The sequence below is a fragment of the Labrus mixtus genome, chromosome 11, assembly GCF_963584025.1.
Source record: "Labrus mixtus chromosome 11, fLabMix1.1, whole genome shotgun sequence".
NCBI lineage: Eukaryota > Metazoa > Chordata > Actinopteri > Labriformes > Labridae > Labrus > Labrus mixtus.
Window position 1 is genome coordinate 20,979,684 of NC_083622.1, and position 15,266 is coordinate 20,994,949.

The 15,266-nt window shown below is 38.4% G+C and overlaps 1 protein-coding gene across 2 annotated transcripts; it reads right to left on the minus strand.

Annotated features, from left to right (window-relative positions):
• Positions 1-18: 18 nt before the first annotated feature.
• Positions 19-14,810, minus strand: tax1bp1b (Tax1 (human T-cell leukemia virus type I) binding protein 1b). 2 transcript variants are annotated; one of them, XM_061050788.1, is made up of 18 exons: positions 14,673-14,810; positions 12,991-13,184; positions 9,180-9,282; positions 8,679-8,869; positions 8,386-8,544; positions 7,332-7,480; positions 6,789-6,879; positions 5,907-6,092; positions 5,445-5,696; positions 4,352-4,522; positions 3,918-3,990; positions 3,477-3,595; positions 3,205-3,330; positions 2,546-2,632; positions 1,788-1,983; positions 1,530-1,687; positions 1,334-1,419; positions 19-1,036 (listed from the first exon to the last, which is right to left on the minus strand). In XM_061050788.1, the coding sequence occupies exons 2-18, from the start codon at positions 13,165-13,167 to the stop codon at positions 838-840; spliced, it is 2,523 nt and encodes an 840-aa protein (XP_060906771.1). In that variant the 5' UTR covers positions 13,168-13,184; positions 14,673-14,810; the 3' UTR covers positions 19-837. The 2 variants fall into 2 exon arrangements, with proteins under 2 accessions (XP_060906771.1, XP_060906772.1); XM_061050789.1 differs by lacking the exon at positions 2,546-2,632.
• Positions 14,811-15,266: the final 456 nt, after the last annotated feature.

A 15,266-nucleotide genomic window follows, 5' to 3' on the forward strand; every position in this document is an offset into this window, starting at 1 on the left:
TAACTGTTTGGACACGAGTCAGTTTCGAACAGACTTTATTGGTTTATATTTGATACATGAAACTCACCTTACCAATGAGATATTTCTGAGTAAAATAACTTAATGCTTTAAAAGAAGGAAACAAACAGAAGGAAGTTTAACATAAGCTCAGCATGCACTGATTAGCTGATGATATGAAAGTTCTTAAGGACACAAAAACCAAATAAATCAAAACAAAGTGAACATAACAGAACACAAACCTATGATAAACAAAGAATCAAGGCTTTCACAATGTCATTGGCTTTAATTATTCTAAAATAGATGATCTGATGATATAATGTATAATCACTGACGATTTCTCCCTGACTGCATTCAGTGCCCCAAGGCTGCTATTTATAAAGAATGAGTAAATCTCTTGTACAGTGATGTTTAAGGGGGGACCATTTGGTTTGATGTCTTGAATGTAAGTTTGGTAAACACTGATCTCTGTCCCTGATTCGTTACATCCTGCAGGCTAAAAGCTGAGTCCATTTAAAGTCAGTATTTATTCTTAAAACAGTATTATCATCCTAAATTAGTCTTCAAATCCAATTGAAGGGAAACATTTCACCTATAATAAAAAAAATTGTCTGATCTGCCAACAGATTCAGAAGCCCTGCCCGATACACCGAATTAGAACATTTTAAAATGTCACATCAATTCAAAGTATTTCTCTAAGCTGGAGTAACAAAGCGAAAGTCGTTATAGTCCTAAAGACTGGATCTTCACACCATTACATGCAGAAAAATGTGCAGGGAATTATTTAGTTGGCGACAGGAAGTAGGCTGACCGGATGTGCAGATTTATTTTTATGTTTCTCTACTCAAAGTTGAGCGGGTGGCCGTCAAAGTGAGTGAGCACGTGATTTTCAAACACCTTCTGGTCGCAGTCCAGTGGGAACTGCTCGCTGCACATTGGGCAAATCTTCCAGTGGCTCTCCACGTGCTCCTCAAACTTACTCTGGTCGTAGTTGGGCGGGAAGATGACCTCGCACAGTGGACACCGCTTCATGTCCATGCTGCACACGGGAAGAGGAAGAAGAAGAAGAAGAAGAAGAAGAAGAAGAAGGCAGGGAGAGAAAGCTTCAGTTAATAAGCAGGCAAGTGATGATGTGGGCAGACCAGGAGTGCTGGCTAATAAAGAGCATCTGTCTGTTGCGATGTGGGTGGCCTGTTGCCTGACTAATTCGAACAAAAGGGGCTGTGCAGCAGAACAAACACTTTACACATGGCACAATGCGCAGGTTGAGAAAATGTAGGGTGCAGCAAACTTTGACATCGTTAATGAGAAGTTGGGGCGTGTCAGGGTGTGTTACCTTGGATCAAAGCAGAAGGCAGTTTGTCCATCATTCACAAATGGGCTGTGTGTTTCAGTTGCTGCAGGCTGCTCGTTGGTATTAGCCTGAGAGAGAAAAGAAAAACATTTTTAATAAAAACAACAATAGGATCAAACGTAATGGGGAAAAAACTAATTGTACAAAGCAAAAAGAATTCTCAGTCTGAGAGGCTTACATTGTTGTTGTTCTGCTTCTCCTCTGATTCTTCATGGCCTTCTGGCCTGCTGGAATTGCGTGTGGGCTGGATACACACCACATTACTGTCCCAGGAGGGTGGGCCCACAGGGGGCAGCCTCAGCAGCTGGTCATCTGAGAACTCCTCATCTTCCTCATCTGCAAGGAGAGAATTCAGAGACAACGCTAACATAAAAATGCGTCTGTAATTACTGTATAACTTTCAAGAACAGAAATGTGTTATTTAAGAAAAACTGACCTTTTGAGTCTGAGGGGGAGTAAGGGTTTCCAAACTGCAGCTTGCTTGGGCTCTGAGATACCAGCAGAGGGGTCGGGGCATCCTGGGCGTAAGGGACAGGATACTGCAGGAATAAAGGCACACTGGACTGTGTGACGTCTGGACTGGTTTTCTCACCCACGCCCTGATCACCCTTCCTGGTGCCTTTCTGGAGATCCTAAGGGGTGGAAACAGCAACATCTCGACAATATTTGACACCAGCAAAGCCCAGTTACAACATCAAATAGCACCATAAGCATCAGTATCTTCTCCAGGGAGCCAAATATCTGGTTTAATCTTTTTAGTTAACGCTTCCAATCACCCAGCACCTCCAGAGCTGTGACTCTTTGCTTTTCTCTGGCTCACAGAAACATTTTAATTAGTGCATTCATTAAAGCAGAAACTCTTCTCATTTTCAAAGGGAATGGGACGCTGTGTTTTATTGAGGTTAGTTGCAGACGCCAATTTAATTTACAGTCTAAACCTCAAATTGGGTATTTCTGCTCCTCTTAAATGTTAAAGCATTACCTCAAAGCCATATTTTAGGGCAGTGAGGAGCTTACTGTGGTCTAAAGTAATGGAATGGAAAATAAGAACTCATTTACCTTGCTTCTACAATTAGAGGCATGTTAAACACAGTCCAGATTGGGAGTGGGAAAATAGCAAAAGAATAGCACTTTTCAGAGTTTTCTTTAGAGCCGTAGAAGTCAATAAAAGCGAAAATGAAAGCAGTCACTAACCCCCTCCAGTTTTTCCTTGTCCTTAACAAAAAGTGATAGTGTGTCCTTTAGCTCCTTCAGCTCCCGTCCCTTCTCAGCTACCTGGCTCTAGAAGAAGTTAAAAGTTAAGAAAAGAAGGGGAAAAAAACAGAAAACACTAATTCTCCAAATCTGATGTGGTGATTGAAAACTGCATCACTGAAATTCTGTCAGACCCCAGAGCTTAACATTAATTGAACGAGGCCGTAAAAAGGCTTCTCTTAGCAGAGGACTGATTTATGTACAATATGCCTCCAAGCAAAACAACCTGTTTGAATTCCTTGGAGACACTAAGCAAATATCCGCCTGACCTGAGCCAAGCACGGCATTAGCCCGGCAACTGGAGATGACTCTTCAGAGTCTCGCTGAGCTTGTCTGCAGAGCCTGACATAAACAGCAGTAAAATGTCGTCTCGGCTGATGGGCCTTCTCATAAACAACACTGTCAGAGCGAGTTTGTTCAAGAAGAGATAGCATCAAAGGCTCCAACCCTGAGCTAGACCAGCCATACTAAGAGGTAACAACATACAGTAAGCAGACAGAGACAGACCTGCATAGAAAGTAACAGAGCCTCACTGCTAGCAACCAATCAGAGTGCAGCGCAAAATGTCTGTAGTCTGAACCGCCGTCAGATGAGCTGACCTTATAGCGATCTTCCTCTGCTGCCAACTGTAGTTTCAGGTTTTCATTGGTCTTCAGTTGCTCCTTAAATTTCACCTCCATCTTTGCCAGCTCATCAGCAAACATGCAGCTACGCTCCTTCTCCTCCTGAACAGCAGACACATATTAAAAAAGCATATTCCTCTTTTAAAATGCAGAGTACATCATGTGAGTCATACCTTTGGAGAACATTAGTCTTTAACTAGATTTTAAAACATTATCATTAAAATAAATGTAAATGTCACGTTTCTTACCACCAGCATCTGCTTGCATTTTCTGTACTTGTCGTTCCTGTCAGACGCCTCTCTGCTGATGCCTTTGAGCTTTTCCTGGATGATGGCTTCCAGCATGGGATCAGCTGAACCTGGACTCCCTGTGAAGTAAACATAGAGCAACTGTTGATATATGATGTGATTATTATTGATTCATCCATCGATCATTATAATGACTAACTGACACAAAGTAATATACTTAATGACATATTATTTCTATCCGCTTACAGATTTATTTTATATTGAAGACCAGCATCTACATTATGATGATTACTTGACTGACCTAAAAAGGAAGAATACAAGGCTATACCTATGAAATTACACAGCTGGTAAACTTACACAACCTTAACACATAATCCAAGTTTATTGCTCATGAAGTTAATATCCATAACTTACATCTTGGAAAAGTTAAGTATAATGTACCTGGTACTGATGTATCTGGACTCCCTGATGCAGGGAGTAATGTTGCCTCTTGAACTGAGGTTCTCTTAACATCCTAGATGCAGAAAAACAAATGCTTGAAATTAGTTTAAAATTAGTTCTAAAATCGACTAGAAGACAGAAACACCTTTTAACTGACAGGGGCTTCAGTTAAATCAAAGAGGATCGCATTACCAAACATTGATACAGACAGGAACAGTTTTTGTATGAGTTTGCAAAGAGACATAAAATGTACATGAGTAAATGTTTTCAATGGTGATAAATATGAATGTATCTAATCCTAGAGTAAGTCTACAAAAAAGCAACTCAGAATGACAAGTGGGATATGAACATGACATCTAACGTTGGTTCTGTTCTTTCACTTTCCAGGTACACGTATATATTTGATGTTTTTTCTGGCATCTGGTGGGACATACCCCTGGCTGTTCAGAGAGTCTCAGCACTTGTTTTTGCAGGCGCTGACATTCCTTGTATTTCTCCTTGTAATGTTCTGCTGCCATGTGCAGCCGCAGCTTCAGGTCCTCCACTTCTCTCTGGAGCTCTGCTACGACAGCTGGGTCTGCAGCCGCTTCCTCTTCTGCTTTGGCCTAGTGATAAATAATCATTATGACACAACAGATCAGATCCAAACACAGGGAGAAGAGATCCCTTCTCATTTAACAACTTTATGATCGAAAGGAATAATCTACAAAGCATTTTAGCTACATTTTAAAGTTAAAAAAAAAACTATCTGATAATTCTTTAACAATCATGGGGGTCAATGAAAAGTTTTCAGAGTGGGACAGATATTGTGACCAGTGACGTTTTCTCCTGGAAGCCAAGAGAAGCCAGGCTTCCTTAGTTTTTTTCAGACTGATGTTTTCATTGAAATAAAAAATGTTAAACAGATAAGGTGATTTTTCCGAGCTGTTTCTGTCATCTTGAATGTTCCTTATTTTACGAGCAAAACAGCGCCCCTCCATGTATTACGTGGTAGATGTGTGGTGACACTACGGCTGCCGTGTAAACTAATCTGTGGAAGTTTGAAGAAAAGAATCACAGCCTTTGACAGAACCATTTGGGAAGGAGACTTTTGTTTGTGTTTATACTAATTAGATCTTCTTTCAGAGTACTATCACAAGAACTCAAAACATACAGAATATGATACAGACATTAAACTACACTGTCATGATGTTTAATCATAAAACCTTCTATTTGGGGGGAGGGGGTAGATTATTGCTAAATGAAACTTTAACTGTTAAAGTGATGTATATTTTATTACTAAATGTAGTTAAAAAAAAAAATGAAGGACTTATAGGTTCTCATGAAATAAGATCGTCTATTTGTCTATTTTGGATTTTACATTATTATTAGTTTTTTCGCCAAAGATTTTACCTCACTGCTGATCAGAAATAAAGAATCCCCCGTGCCTACCTGTATTTTAAAAACATACTGTATGTTTTAATGAATGACATTTTCCCTATAGAGCTAGTTGAATTGATAAACACTTAGATTGATTATCCTCCTTACAGCTTCCTGCTTTGCCGCTGCCTTCATCTGCTCCACCAGGCGCTCCAGACGGGCACACTGGGCCTGAGCTTCAGCTTTGGCCTGACGGAGGGCATCTGCCTCCAGCTTCATGTGGTAGAGCTCAGACATGGTACGGTCTCTGGTGCTGGAGGCGTCCCTCAGCTCAGCAGCTAACAAGGAGGACTGCTGCTGGTTGGCCTGGAGCTGCTCCTCTTTCTGCCGCAGCTGCTCCTTCAGGGCCTTCATATCTCCCTGTAGGAAACAGACATTATTTGGTTGGAGATTTTTGCCTTTCCATTCATTTTTTAAAATATATTTTTGTCAGTATTTTTTGCCGTTATTTATCTTTGAATGAACATATCACTAATGTTTACATATATGAATTTCTAAAGTTAAACACTGTTTAACAAATCGATCCATATGTTGTGACTGTTTAACGTTTTACAGGAAAGGTCTTTGTACCAAGGGGGGAACTTTGGCCAGGATCTCTCGGTACTGTTTCTCCTTGTCAGTGAGGCATGCCTGCAGACGTCCCACCTCCTCTTTAAACTGGGCAATTGTGTTCTCCTTGTTCACGTCCACAGACTTCAGCATCTGCAGCTCTGCACTTAATTTAGTGTTTTCAAGCTCCCGGTTTTTTAGGTGAATCTGTTGAGTACACACACGTACACAAACACACAGAAGGAGTTATAAAAACACAAGTGAAGTTATAAAACACACAGTCGTTTTACACACACCAGCCATGATCATGTACCAAAGAGCATATGACTATAAAGTAAATGTTGCATGACCTCGATTACAAAACAGAGACTGTGATAGGCCCATAAAGTTTTGCAAAAGCCCCGGTGTGATGGTGCAAGTTAAATTAGGTACGGTCTTTTGCTCCATTTCCGTGGCGACAGTACTGTTTGTGTGGCACTCCCAGTTCCTGTGTGGTGCCCACCACAACAAAGACAAACAAACACCAGATGGACCAGAAGAAGACTGAATAAGGCATGGCCTGTTTGGACTAAATGTTTCTATGAGAATGTGCAAAATTATCACGGTGGTAAAAAGGGAAAAACAGGAAAAGTCTATTAACTGGACCTCCATTTCTGAAGCCTCTCATATGTACAAATTGTAAAACTGTCCCTAAAATACGAATCAGCTAAACCGCTGCTAAGCCCACCCCCTCGAACCTAAAAATCATGTCAAATGAAAGGACCTTGTTGCTTTCTACCTGAACCTGAAAAACAAATATAGTTCTTGATGTGATATAATACAATGTTTTAATGATTCTCACACAGGAAAAAATATAAGAATGAAACTTTTTGGGCTTAAAAAGATAAAAGAATGGGACATTACCTTGTACAGTTCTTTCTCATCTTTTTCATTTTTCAGATGGGATTCAAGCAAGTCCTTCTCAGCTGTTAGCTTCTTCACTCTATCCCTAAGACTGAAAAGAGATCAGAAGAGATCAAAACCCCATAACATCTGTCTTCAGTCAGTCTTTGGAATAATTGATTATTGACCATAATATCCTTTCTTATAGGGTGGTTAATGTATTGATGCTGCACTCGTACATAGAATGAGCTGCTGTTGAAAATAAAATATATAGTGATTTTTTTCTCATCTTGACTTAGTAATAAGGTCAATACAATTCCAACGTGACCCCCTTCAGTAAATATAACAGATAGACTTTAAGTTCGTATCTAAATGTTTCATTTGAACAAAACTTGTCCAAGACTTAATGCTCAGATGAAAAAAAACACAAAGAAAATTTTTGTGTGAGTTTATTCGCTTTATCTGGTGTTCTGCTAATTTAAATAAACAACTCTAACTATACCGTACTTCCAAAACCAGTGTCTCTGTAACTCTTTAACAACAACCTATCAATCTTTAACTCACTTGTCCAGCTCAGTTTCTTTCTGAAGGCCCTTCTGAGTGACTCCAATCAAGTCCTCCTCCAGCTGTATAACTCTGGCTGTGGCCTCGTCCAGCCTCCTCTTTACCTCCTCTTTCTCCTCTTGGAGGGCATGGGATGAATTCTGCACCTCCTGAGAAACAATAGAATACAAACTTACAAACAGGTGCAGTAAAATTTGACAAAGAACTGAGGAAGACTGGAAAATGGCAATACCCTGACATATTGTTGAATAAAATAATCAGTTTCATCCATAACGTTGTCATAAATCAAGTGTGGATCAACTCAATGAGAAAAGAGTAGCTTCCTACACATTCACCACATTCCCTCGCTGTCTGTGATTTTCAGTTTGTGGAAAGTGTCTGTAAAACATTAAACGTTTATCGTCTTTGAAATGTCTAAATCAACTTTACATTATGTCTCTCTGATGTGTTCTTAAACTTAAAAAAAGACAAGAAAAAGAAAAAGGAAATCATTATTTTACAGTATGTTTATAGGGTATATTCTGGAATCTTAATATTCACACCACATAAAAAAATCATATAAAAGTATAGTCATAAAATTAACAGCCACGAAATCTGTAATCATGTTTTCATCTGAAAGCCATTTCAAAACGAGCAGATTTATTATAGAGGACAGCTATAAGAATAATTACTTACACAGCTTTTAAGACTTCATGTTACACTATAAAAGTCTGTATAATAACTTTGATAATACAGACATTCTCATCTGTCAGCGTGTGATTTATACTTTGTAGGCATCACCAGTTTGAGTAGCTCTGCATATTTGCAGTCTTTCACTAGGGGGGGCTAAGAGACTGTTTGGACAAATGTAAAAAAAAATCCTTGAATAATCCATCTTATGCTGTAAAATAAGCAAAGTCAAAACGCAGGAAGAACTAAAGTACAAAAAGGGAACAAACCCTATTGTTTTAAAGACAACATATTTCTAACAGCAACAGACACCCTTCTTCACTCCTCACTACTGGCACACCTCTCTTCCTGAAAAAAAAAGTCCATTAGTTCATTCTGGGCTTACTTGGTTCTCTCTTCTCAGCTGGACACAGGTTTCTTTCTCCTGTTCAAACTCCTTCTGCAGACTCTCCTTCTCAGCTTCCAGCTGCTCCTTCTCCTGCTGCAGGAGGGCCATGCTTTTGACCAACTCTTCTTTCTCTCTCTGGGCTTCTTCCATCTTTTGCTGCGTACAGAGAGATACATTGTTCAAGCTGTTTGGGCCATCTGTATTATTACCTTCTTTTCCTTACACAACTCTTTAATAGTGTGTGTTCAATTCTGTTTCCCCTGTGAATTACTTCCTTGTCAAAACTGTACCTCGAAGAAACCGGCCTTGGTGGTGACCACCAGGATGTCAGAGTTGCATTCATCCTCCACTGTCAGCAGCTCGTCCTCTGAAGGGCTGTTGGCGCGGAACAGGAAAGGCGTGCTGGCTCCCCGGATCTCCCCTTTGTGGGTCACGTAACAGAACTGGTAGAACTCCCCGTCATCGTTGGGCACATAATATCCTGTGGAAAATGTTCATCCAGTCAGTGAAGTCGGTATTCAGCAGTACAAATGGTCAAACAAAGGATATTTGTGATATTAAGAATGGTATTGTTGATATAAACTTGAGTATATAAGACCCAAAAAATATTTTTTTTAAAACACAGTAACTGAAATATAATAAACAACAGACCAGCAATCTGTGGAGAAAAACTTCTCATTCATTCCACACCACTGATTTGGTATCTAAGTTTTGACAATCCTGTAAACCGCCCTCTGATATCAGGTTATTAGAAGGTGTTAAAGTTATATGAAGCCGTAGTATGATCTTACCCTGAAAGACCACTGTTCGGTTGGCTGTGGTTCCCTCCACATAGTTCTCAGGGAGAGGCGACCACAAGAATGTGTAATAGTCTCTCGCTGTGCTCCAACCAACCTGTGAGACATTGAAGGAAATCCATTCAACCAGACGTTCTTACCACATCAGTGTAGGATAATAACAATGGAGGAATAACAGGAAGACGTTCTAAAATCCACAGTGCTTCTTGCAAAATATCTCAAACTGGTTTGTAACACTTATCATGTTTTAAAAAAAACTATATATGTAGGGGTAATAGTCTTTGTCCGATAAGGCCAACGAGGGGACTGGGACTTTCTTTCTGTCAACTACTCATACAGCAGGTGACCACGAGCCCTTGTCATGAACAAGCCAAACTGTTGAAATGCAGCCACAACTCACTTCTAACAGGAAGAGGAAAATAGGTGAAAATGTTATACACAGGTGACTTGAAAATAAAAACCAAAATGTAATTATACATATTTTATGTGTTGTTAACTGATCGCTGATGAGGGGGAGTACAGAAAATACATCCATAACTTCAGACCAGTGCCATAAAACTGTCAAACAAAATCAGAGTCACTTGAGGCTGGCTGGCTCTCGGTGTGCACACTCGGGCACACGCACCACGAAACCAGTCTATTACATCAGCCCCAGTTATAGCACAGAGCTTAAGTTGTGTGATACCACTTTCAAAGTTTTCACAAATTATATTCAAAGTATTCATACAGATGGATCAGATTTCAATAAATGCTGTGGAGCAGATGTTGCTGGATGATTCATTTTCTCACCTGTGTAGAAAACCGCCTAAAGCTTCAATACTGCAAGTGTTCATGAGAGCCAGAGATAGAGGGCCCTGGTGCTTGGAAACCCCCACTCTTTACCAGTGCAGTTCCAACCTCCAGCAGTAAAGAACAGGAAGCAATTAAAACTTGCACCTAGTTAGTGGGTGTCGTTACTCAAGGCTAGCCCTTACCAGTCCACTCATTAAAGCAGCAGAGGTGGTGGTGAGTGCAAACTCTGAGAGGAACTCTTTCACTTAGAACAGACAGGTCTGTAACGTGTATGAATGTAAGTAGAGAAGGTAGAGATGGCACAGACAGAGGCACCATAAAAACCTGACTGGTGGCTGACTGAAGTGAAACACAAGAGTCGTTTCTGTGTGTATTGTGATGCACCAAAACACCAAGACAATTTCTATGAATACCAAAACGTCTTGGCAAACAATGATTGTGAAATCTTGTGTGCCTACAAATTGATGCAACATGTTAAGTTTACTTCAACATGACAGTAGATCAGCATACACTGAAGCCCTATACATGAGACTATTGCTGCAGGAGATCATGTATTCTGTGCCAATCACACTTCATACATTTAGGAGTGAGTTATTCATGATTCATTTCACACTGAGAGGTTGTGCTCAGAATTATTAATTATAAAGTTGCACAAACTTTCTCCCAGGCACTAAGCCAACCTGTTCCAACAGCATTCTTCTGCATGCCCAGAAACAACGACGTGTTGCTTGTTAACTTCATTTCAGATACAAGGCTAGTGCCGGACTCATGTAAACAAGAACCTCTTATCTTTTAATCGTCAATAGCATTTTTTTTATTGTTTTATTCATTCACTTATTAAGATTTATACTTAATAAGTTGACAGCTAAAAGTATTCAATCAAAATGAGATAATTGTTCATTTGAAATGTATTTGTCTTCATTTTTCAAAATAAAAAAATATTCAAGCTATTTTATAGACAGTTTCACATTTCATCTGATGGCCCCTTAGCCAAAAGTGACTATATGTGCGGTTTAGGGCCTAACACTGGTGCACATCTGTCTATTGATTTCTCTCTGTAGAAATGCAAGACTTTGGCACCAATCTTCTCATTTGTCAGCACTACCAGGAACATTTACACGATTTACCAGCCTGGTCTCAGCCTTTTCCAGCTCAGCTCTATTTTAGAGGCTCAAACAATTAGTAATTTTACATCTACACTGCCAGTTGGTGCCTTCCTTGAGGCTAAACAAAATGTGATGTGGCATCCTGCCCCAACAGAGTGCTGAATGCGAGATTTTAATAGCCTCTGGACATTACTTGATCAACCGTCGGCTGCCTCACCTGACCTAATTTCTCTCTTTGGCATATTCCTCACCCTATGTCCCCTTCCCAACACCACATACTTTCTATGAATAGCACAAAGGAGTGAATCATTCATATTTTCCTCAGACACAGTTATACAGGGCTTTTCCTAATATTGCAAAGACGTGAAAAAGTTGCATATCTTACATTTATGACAAACTGCCTCTACTTTCCTATTTGCATTACAGTACCTGTCAAGAGTATGGTATCATACAAATAGACACACAGCGCATTCAGGAGGAATGCAAAACAGTTTTTTTTATCTAATGAGATTTAATGGCGCTGTTATCAAAACTCTAGCAGATAAAAAAAAACCATGTGGTCTACAGTAGACTACTTGCAGACTCACTGTAGATGAATGTATAATACATTAGTGCCACTGTATTGTATTCAATGTACTCTTATAACAAGATCATTATGGAACTCTGAATGTTTTTTACCCTCTGCTAAGCTCATTTAAAACAACAAAAACATGAACATAAAGATCTTACAATCTCTCAGTTTAACTCACCACTGAATCAATGCTCTGCCAACTTATTTGTATTATCTAAGAACTGTAATATCTGCTAAATCAAATGATGCAGTAAATCTGCAAAGGGTCCAAAGACACCGATATAAAGAGCTAAAGTCATACTACGCTTGCCAAGATATCACCACTACATTGTACAACTAGAGTAATAAAACAGTGTATTAGAAATTAACTTTCAACCTCATCATGCACAAAATGCTTTGATCACTAGAGTACACACTGTAAACATTTTCTACCACAGCTGCTTGAATCATTAAAGTGCTGGGCAGGATGGTTTAAGGGTACGAGCACAAAATTGATTTCCCATATTGATCAGGATCAATGTTGATAACAATATAATATGCTTTCAGATTGAGGAGTATCCAGTTCATTACAGAGGACTGAAACACAAGGTGGCACATTGGTTACAGTTGGACTATAGTTATTTAGTATGAGCTTAAAATGTATGGTGCAGTTTAAAGGCTGCATTCTTAATTGTTCCCAAAGCACATGTTATTCAAGTAAGAATAAACTTTAAATGCAGAAGTTTTAATTTGGAAATTAGTGTTTCTTGAACTCCAACCTATCTACAAAACCAGTTAGGAGGGGCTGAGAGTTGAGCTTCAGGCTGAATTATCAGCAAATGTCTGTTCCCCATAAAAACAAACACACTGAATGATTCAACTGAGAAATACATTTTATCATAGGGGGCTGTTTGCTACTAATTTTATCCATTAGTTAACTAAATGTTCATTTTTGGCAACAATTACCTAACCCTCATCTTTGGAGGACAGCAGGAATTCTCTTTACACTAACATTTTTTTTGTATACTATAGACAAGGGAACCACTTTTTACTTTCACCTTTACTCAATGTTTGGCAGCTGAAATGTTGAATCAAATCGGTTGTTTATACTTCCATGCAAGCAAACAATGCAGACTAACGTTCTGCTGTCACAGCCTCTGCTGTCTAATGGTTCTGTTGATGTATCCTCTGAGAAAACCTTTCAAACGTTAAAAAAATCATTATCGACACATTTTATCAAAACCCTCAAGCAACTTCAATTTAAAGCTCAGCCCAAAAACATAAGAATATAAAAGTTGTCAAATAAATATTCAGAGCTTTCATCATACATGGAAAAGAGTGCACAAGTTTTATTCACCTTAAATATGCCGACCCAGTCTTTGGGATGAGGTTTGATGAACTGCGTCAGGGTGTAGTGACATTCCAGCGCAGCATGAGGCAGGTAACTCTTACCCACATTCTGGAAGATGACGTGAGCAAAATTTGATGTGTCCATGTTGTTGCTTAATAAAGTCCCTTCCAGGAACAGTGCCATAAATCACTCAGCAGTGGCTGTAAAGGAAGAAACCGGCAATGAAATATGTGATAAATAAAGCAAAAGGGAAAACGAAACAAGTAAGCAATGCAGTTTACAAAACAGGAACAGATTAAACGATTGGAATCCTACAATTACTGTGAACTATTGTCATAGAATCAAATCAAATTTAATCAATCAACTAATAATAGAACAGTACTGTGGCAAGTCAGAGAAAATACAGTATATGGAAATGTACATGTTCTTCAAAACGAACGCATATTAAAATGTGTCTCATTCCTCTTTTCTCAGTTCAAACTTTACTTTAAAGATTTACACATGCTAACAAAGACTTCATTTTTTTCTTGTGAAATATTATATGATCAATAAGCATAATTGAAAAGTGTAAAGTAAAAAGAAATCCTAGTTTGTCTCAAATAAATGTCCCTCAATTGACAACCAGAATGGAAATCTGTCATTGGGAGACTCAAGCAGAGAGTAGATCTACAGCACAAATAATCACTTTTCACTTTCAACACACTAACACGTTTTACACCATTATTTGGTATCTTCTAGTAGTGTATTTAATAATAACTCAAGTGACAAGTTCCTGTTAAATAAGACGGTAATGAAATGATTTTTAATTATTTCGATTGCTGACACATGGTTACTCTGATAAAACTGATAAAAGTATTCAAGTGTGTCCTGAAACTCTACTAAAAAGTAAAATATACTAAAAAAAAAAAAAAAAAGACTTCCAAATGAATTTGATTATTTTAAACTCAAGTATTTATCCATCTGATTAATTACATTTGACCTATTTGGAAAGTAAAACTGGTACCTTAACATTTCTGACAATAAATTCAATACATATACCTAATGGTTTAAATTAAATAAATAAATTAAAGAACAGAACACTCCCCTTGATGCATCTGATGTTAATTTCAACCTAACTCAAAAGACATTTTCAACTGAGTATGATTGTTATGATTTGGGCCTCGGCAGATATTATTTTGAGGCCTGAGTCAAAACATTTAGCTCGGTTTACAATCACAAACGCTACACATTTTTGTCATTTACTCAAATCACAAAATGTCACACGGTTATGTAACCCTAAATCTAAAAAAAAAGAAAACTTAACATGAATTTCTGAAATAAAGTCAAGCTTTAGGAGGTCAGGCCTCATGTTAAAACAGAGATCATATCTCGCTGTTAGCAATGGCCAGCTAGCTAGCAACGATGGTTACACACTTTAACACGGGTATATTTAAAGGCAAATGGACAGTCGATTAAGTGTAATGTATAAACTACCAAGCCGAAATGTAAACTTTGCCTGGTTAAACAAACGGCGTTAAACAAGTATCATGACAATGTCCTTATTGAAAAACAGAAGAGCTAACCAGAGAGCAATGCTACCACCACAAGGTTAGCCAACGTAAACAGTTCAAAAAACACACTTCAAACGATGATAATATGAACAATGATTTTGTTATAAGCTACAATTGTAAAATAATCATTAAACGTACCCAGTTGCCATGTCGAATTACACCTGGAATTTGAAAGTATCATAAAAACAATTGTTGACGCAGTTCAGTGCTTTCCCCGTGTCCTCTTCCTGGAATAATAACAACAGTGGGCTACGTCACTTCCGGAAGAGACCTGGGAATCCCACTCGCCCGAAACCTGAAAATGCAGGTTGTGACCTTATTATTTACAGTCTATGGTTGTGTCTAACACACAGAATGGTTGTTAACTAAAGTAAACAATATATCATGATGACAATAATACTGTAGTACATATTTAAAGAAGAATGATTCCAATGGTAAAGATAATATTAGCTTTGGAGTTGTGGTTTAATGTAGATGGATTGGAAATCCTTTAAAATAGTGTTTCTTTCTTAAAATGTTTTATATCATATTCACATTGCACTTTAAAACGGACTACATCCATTTCAAAATGTGGTTAGAAGTGTATCAAGAAAAAAGATACTGTGTAAGCTACGTCAAGATCAATTTAAACTTATACACATGTTTGGATTAGTCAAAATCAGGATGTAAAATTAAACTTTCAGACGTAAGTGTACGTAAAAATGATTTTAAAATGAGGAGTAGATATACTAA

Bases quoted from the DNA above. Each gene is read 5' to 3' on its own strand.
- tax1bp1b (XM_061050788.1), bottom strand. From the start codon at position 13,167: ATGGCACTGTTCCTGGAAGGGACTTTATTAAGCAACAACATGGACACA. The intron at 6,880-7,331 runs GTGAGTTAAAGA...ATCTCTTTTCAG, and splicing joins AAAGAAACTGAGCTGGACAA to TCTTAGGGATAGAGTGAAGA. The intron at 3,596-3,917 runs GTACATTATACT...TTTACTTCACAG, and splicing joins TCCAGATACATCAGTACCAG to GGAGTCCAGGTTCAGCTGAT.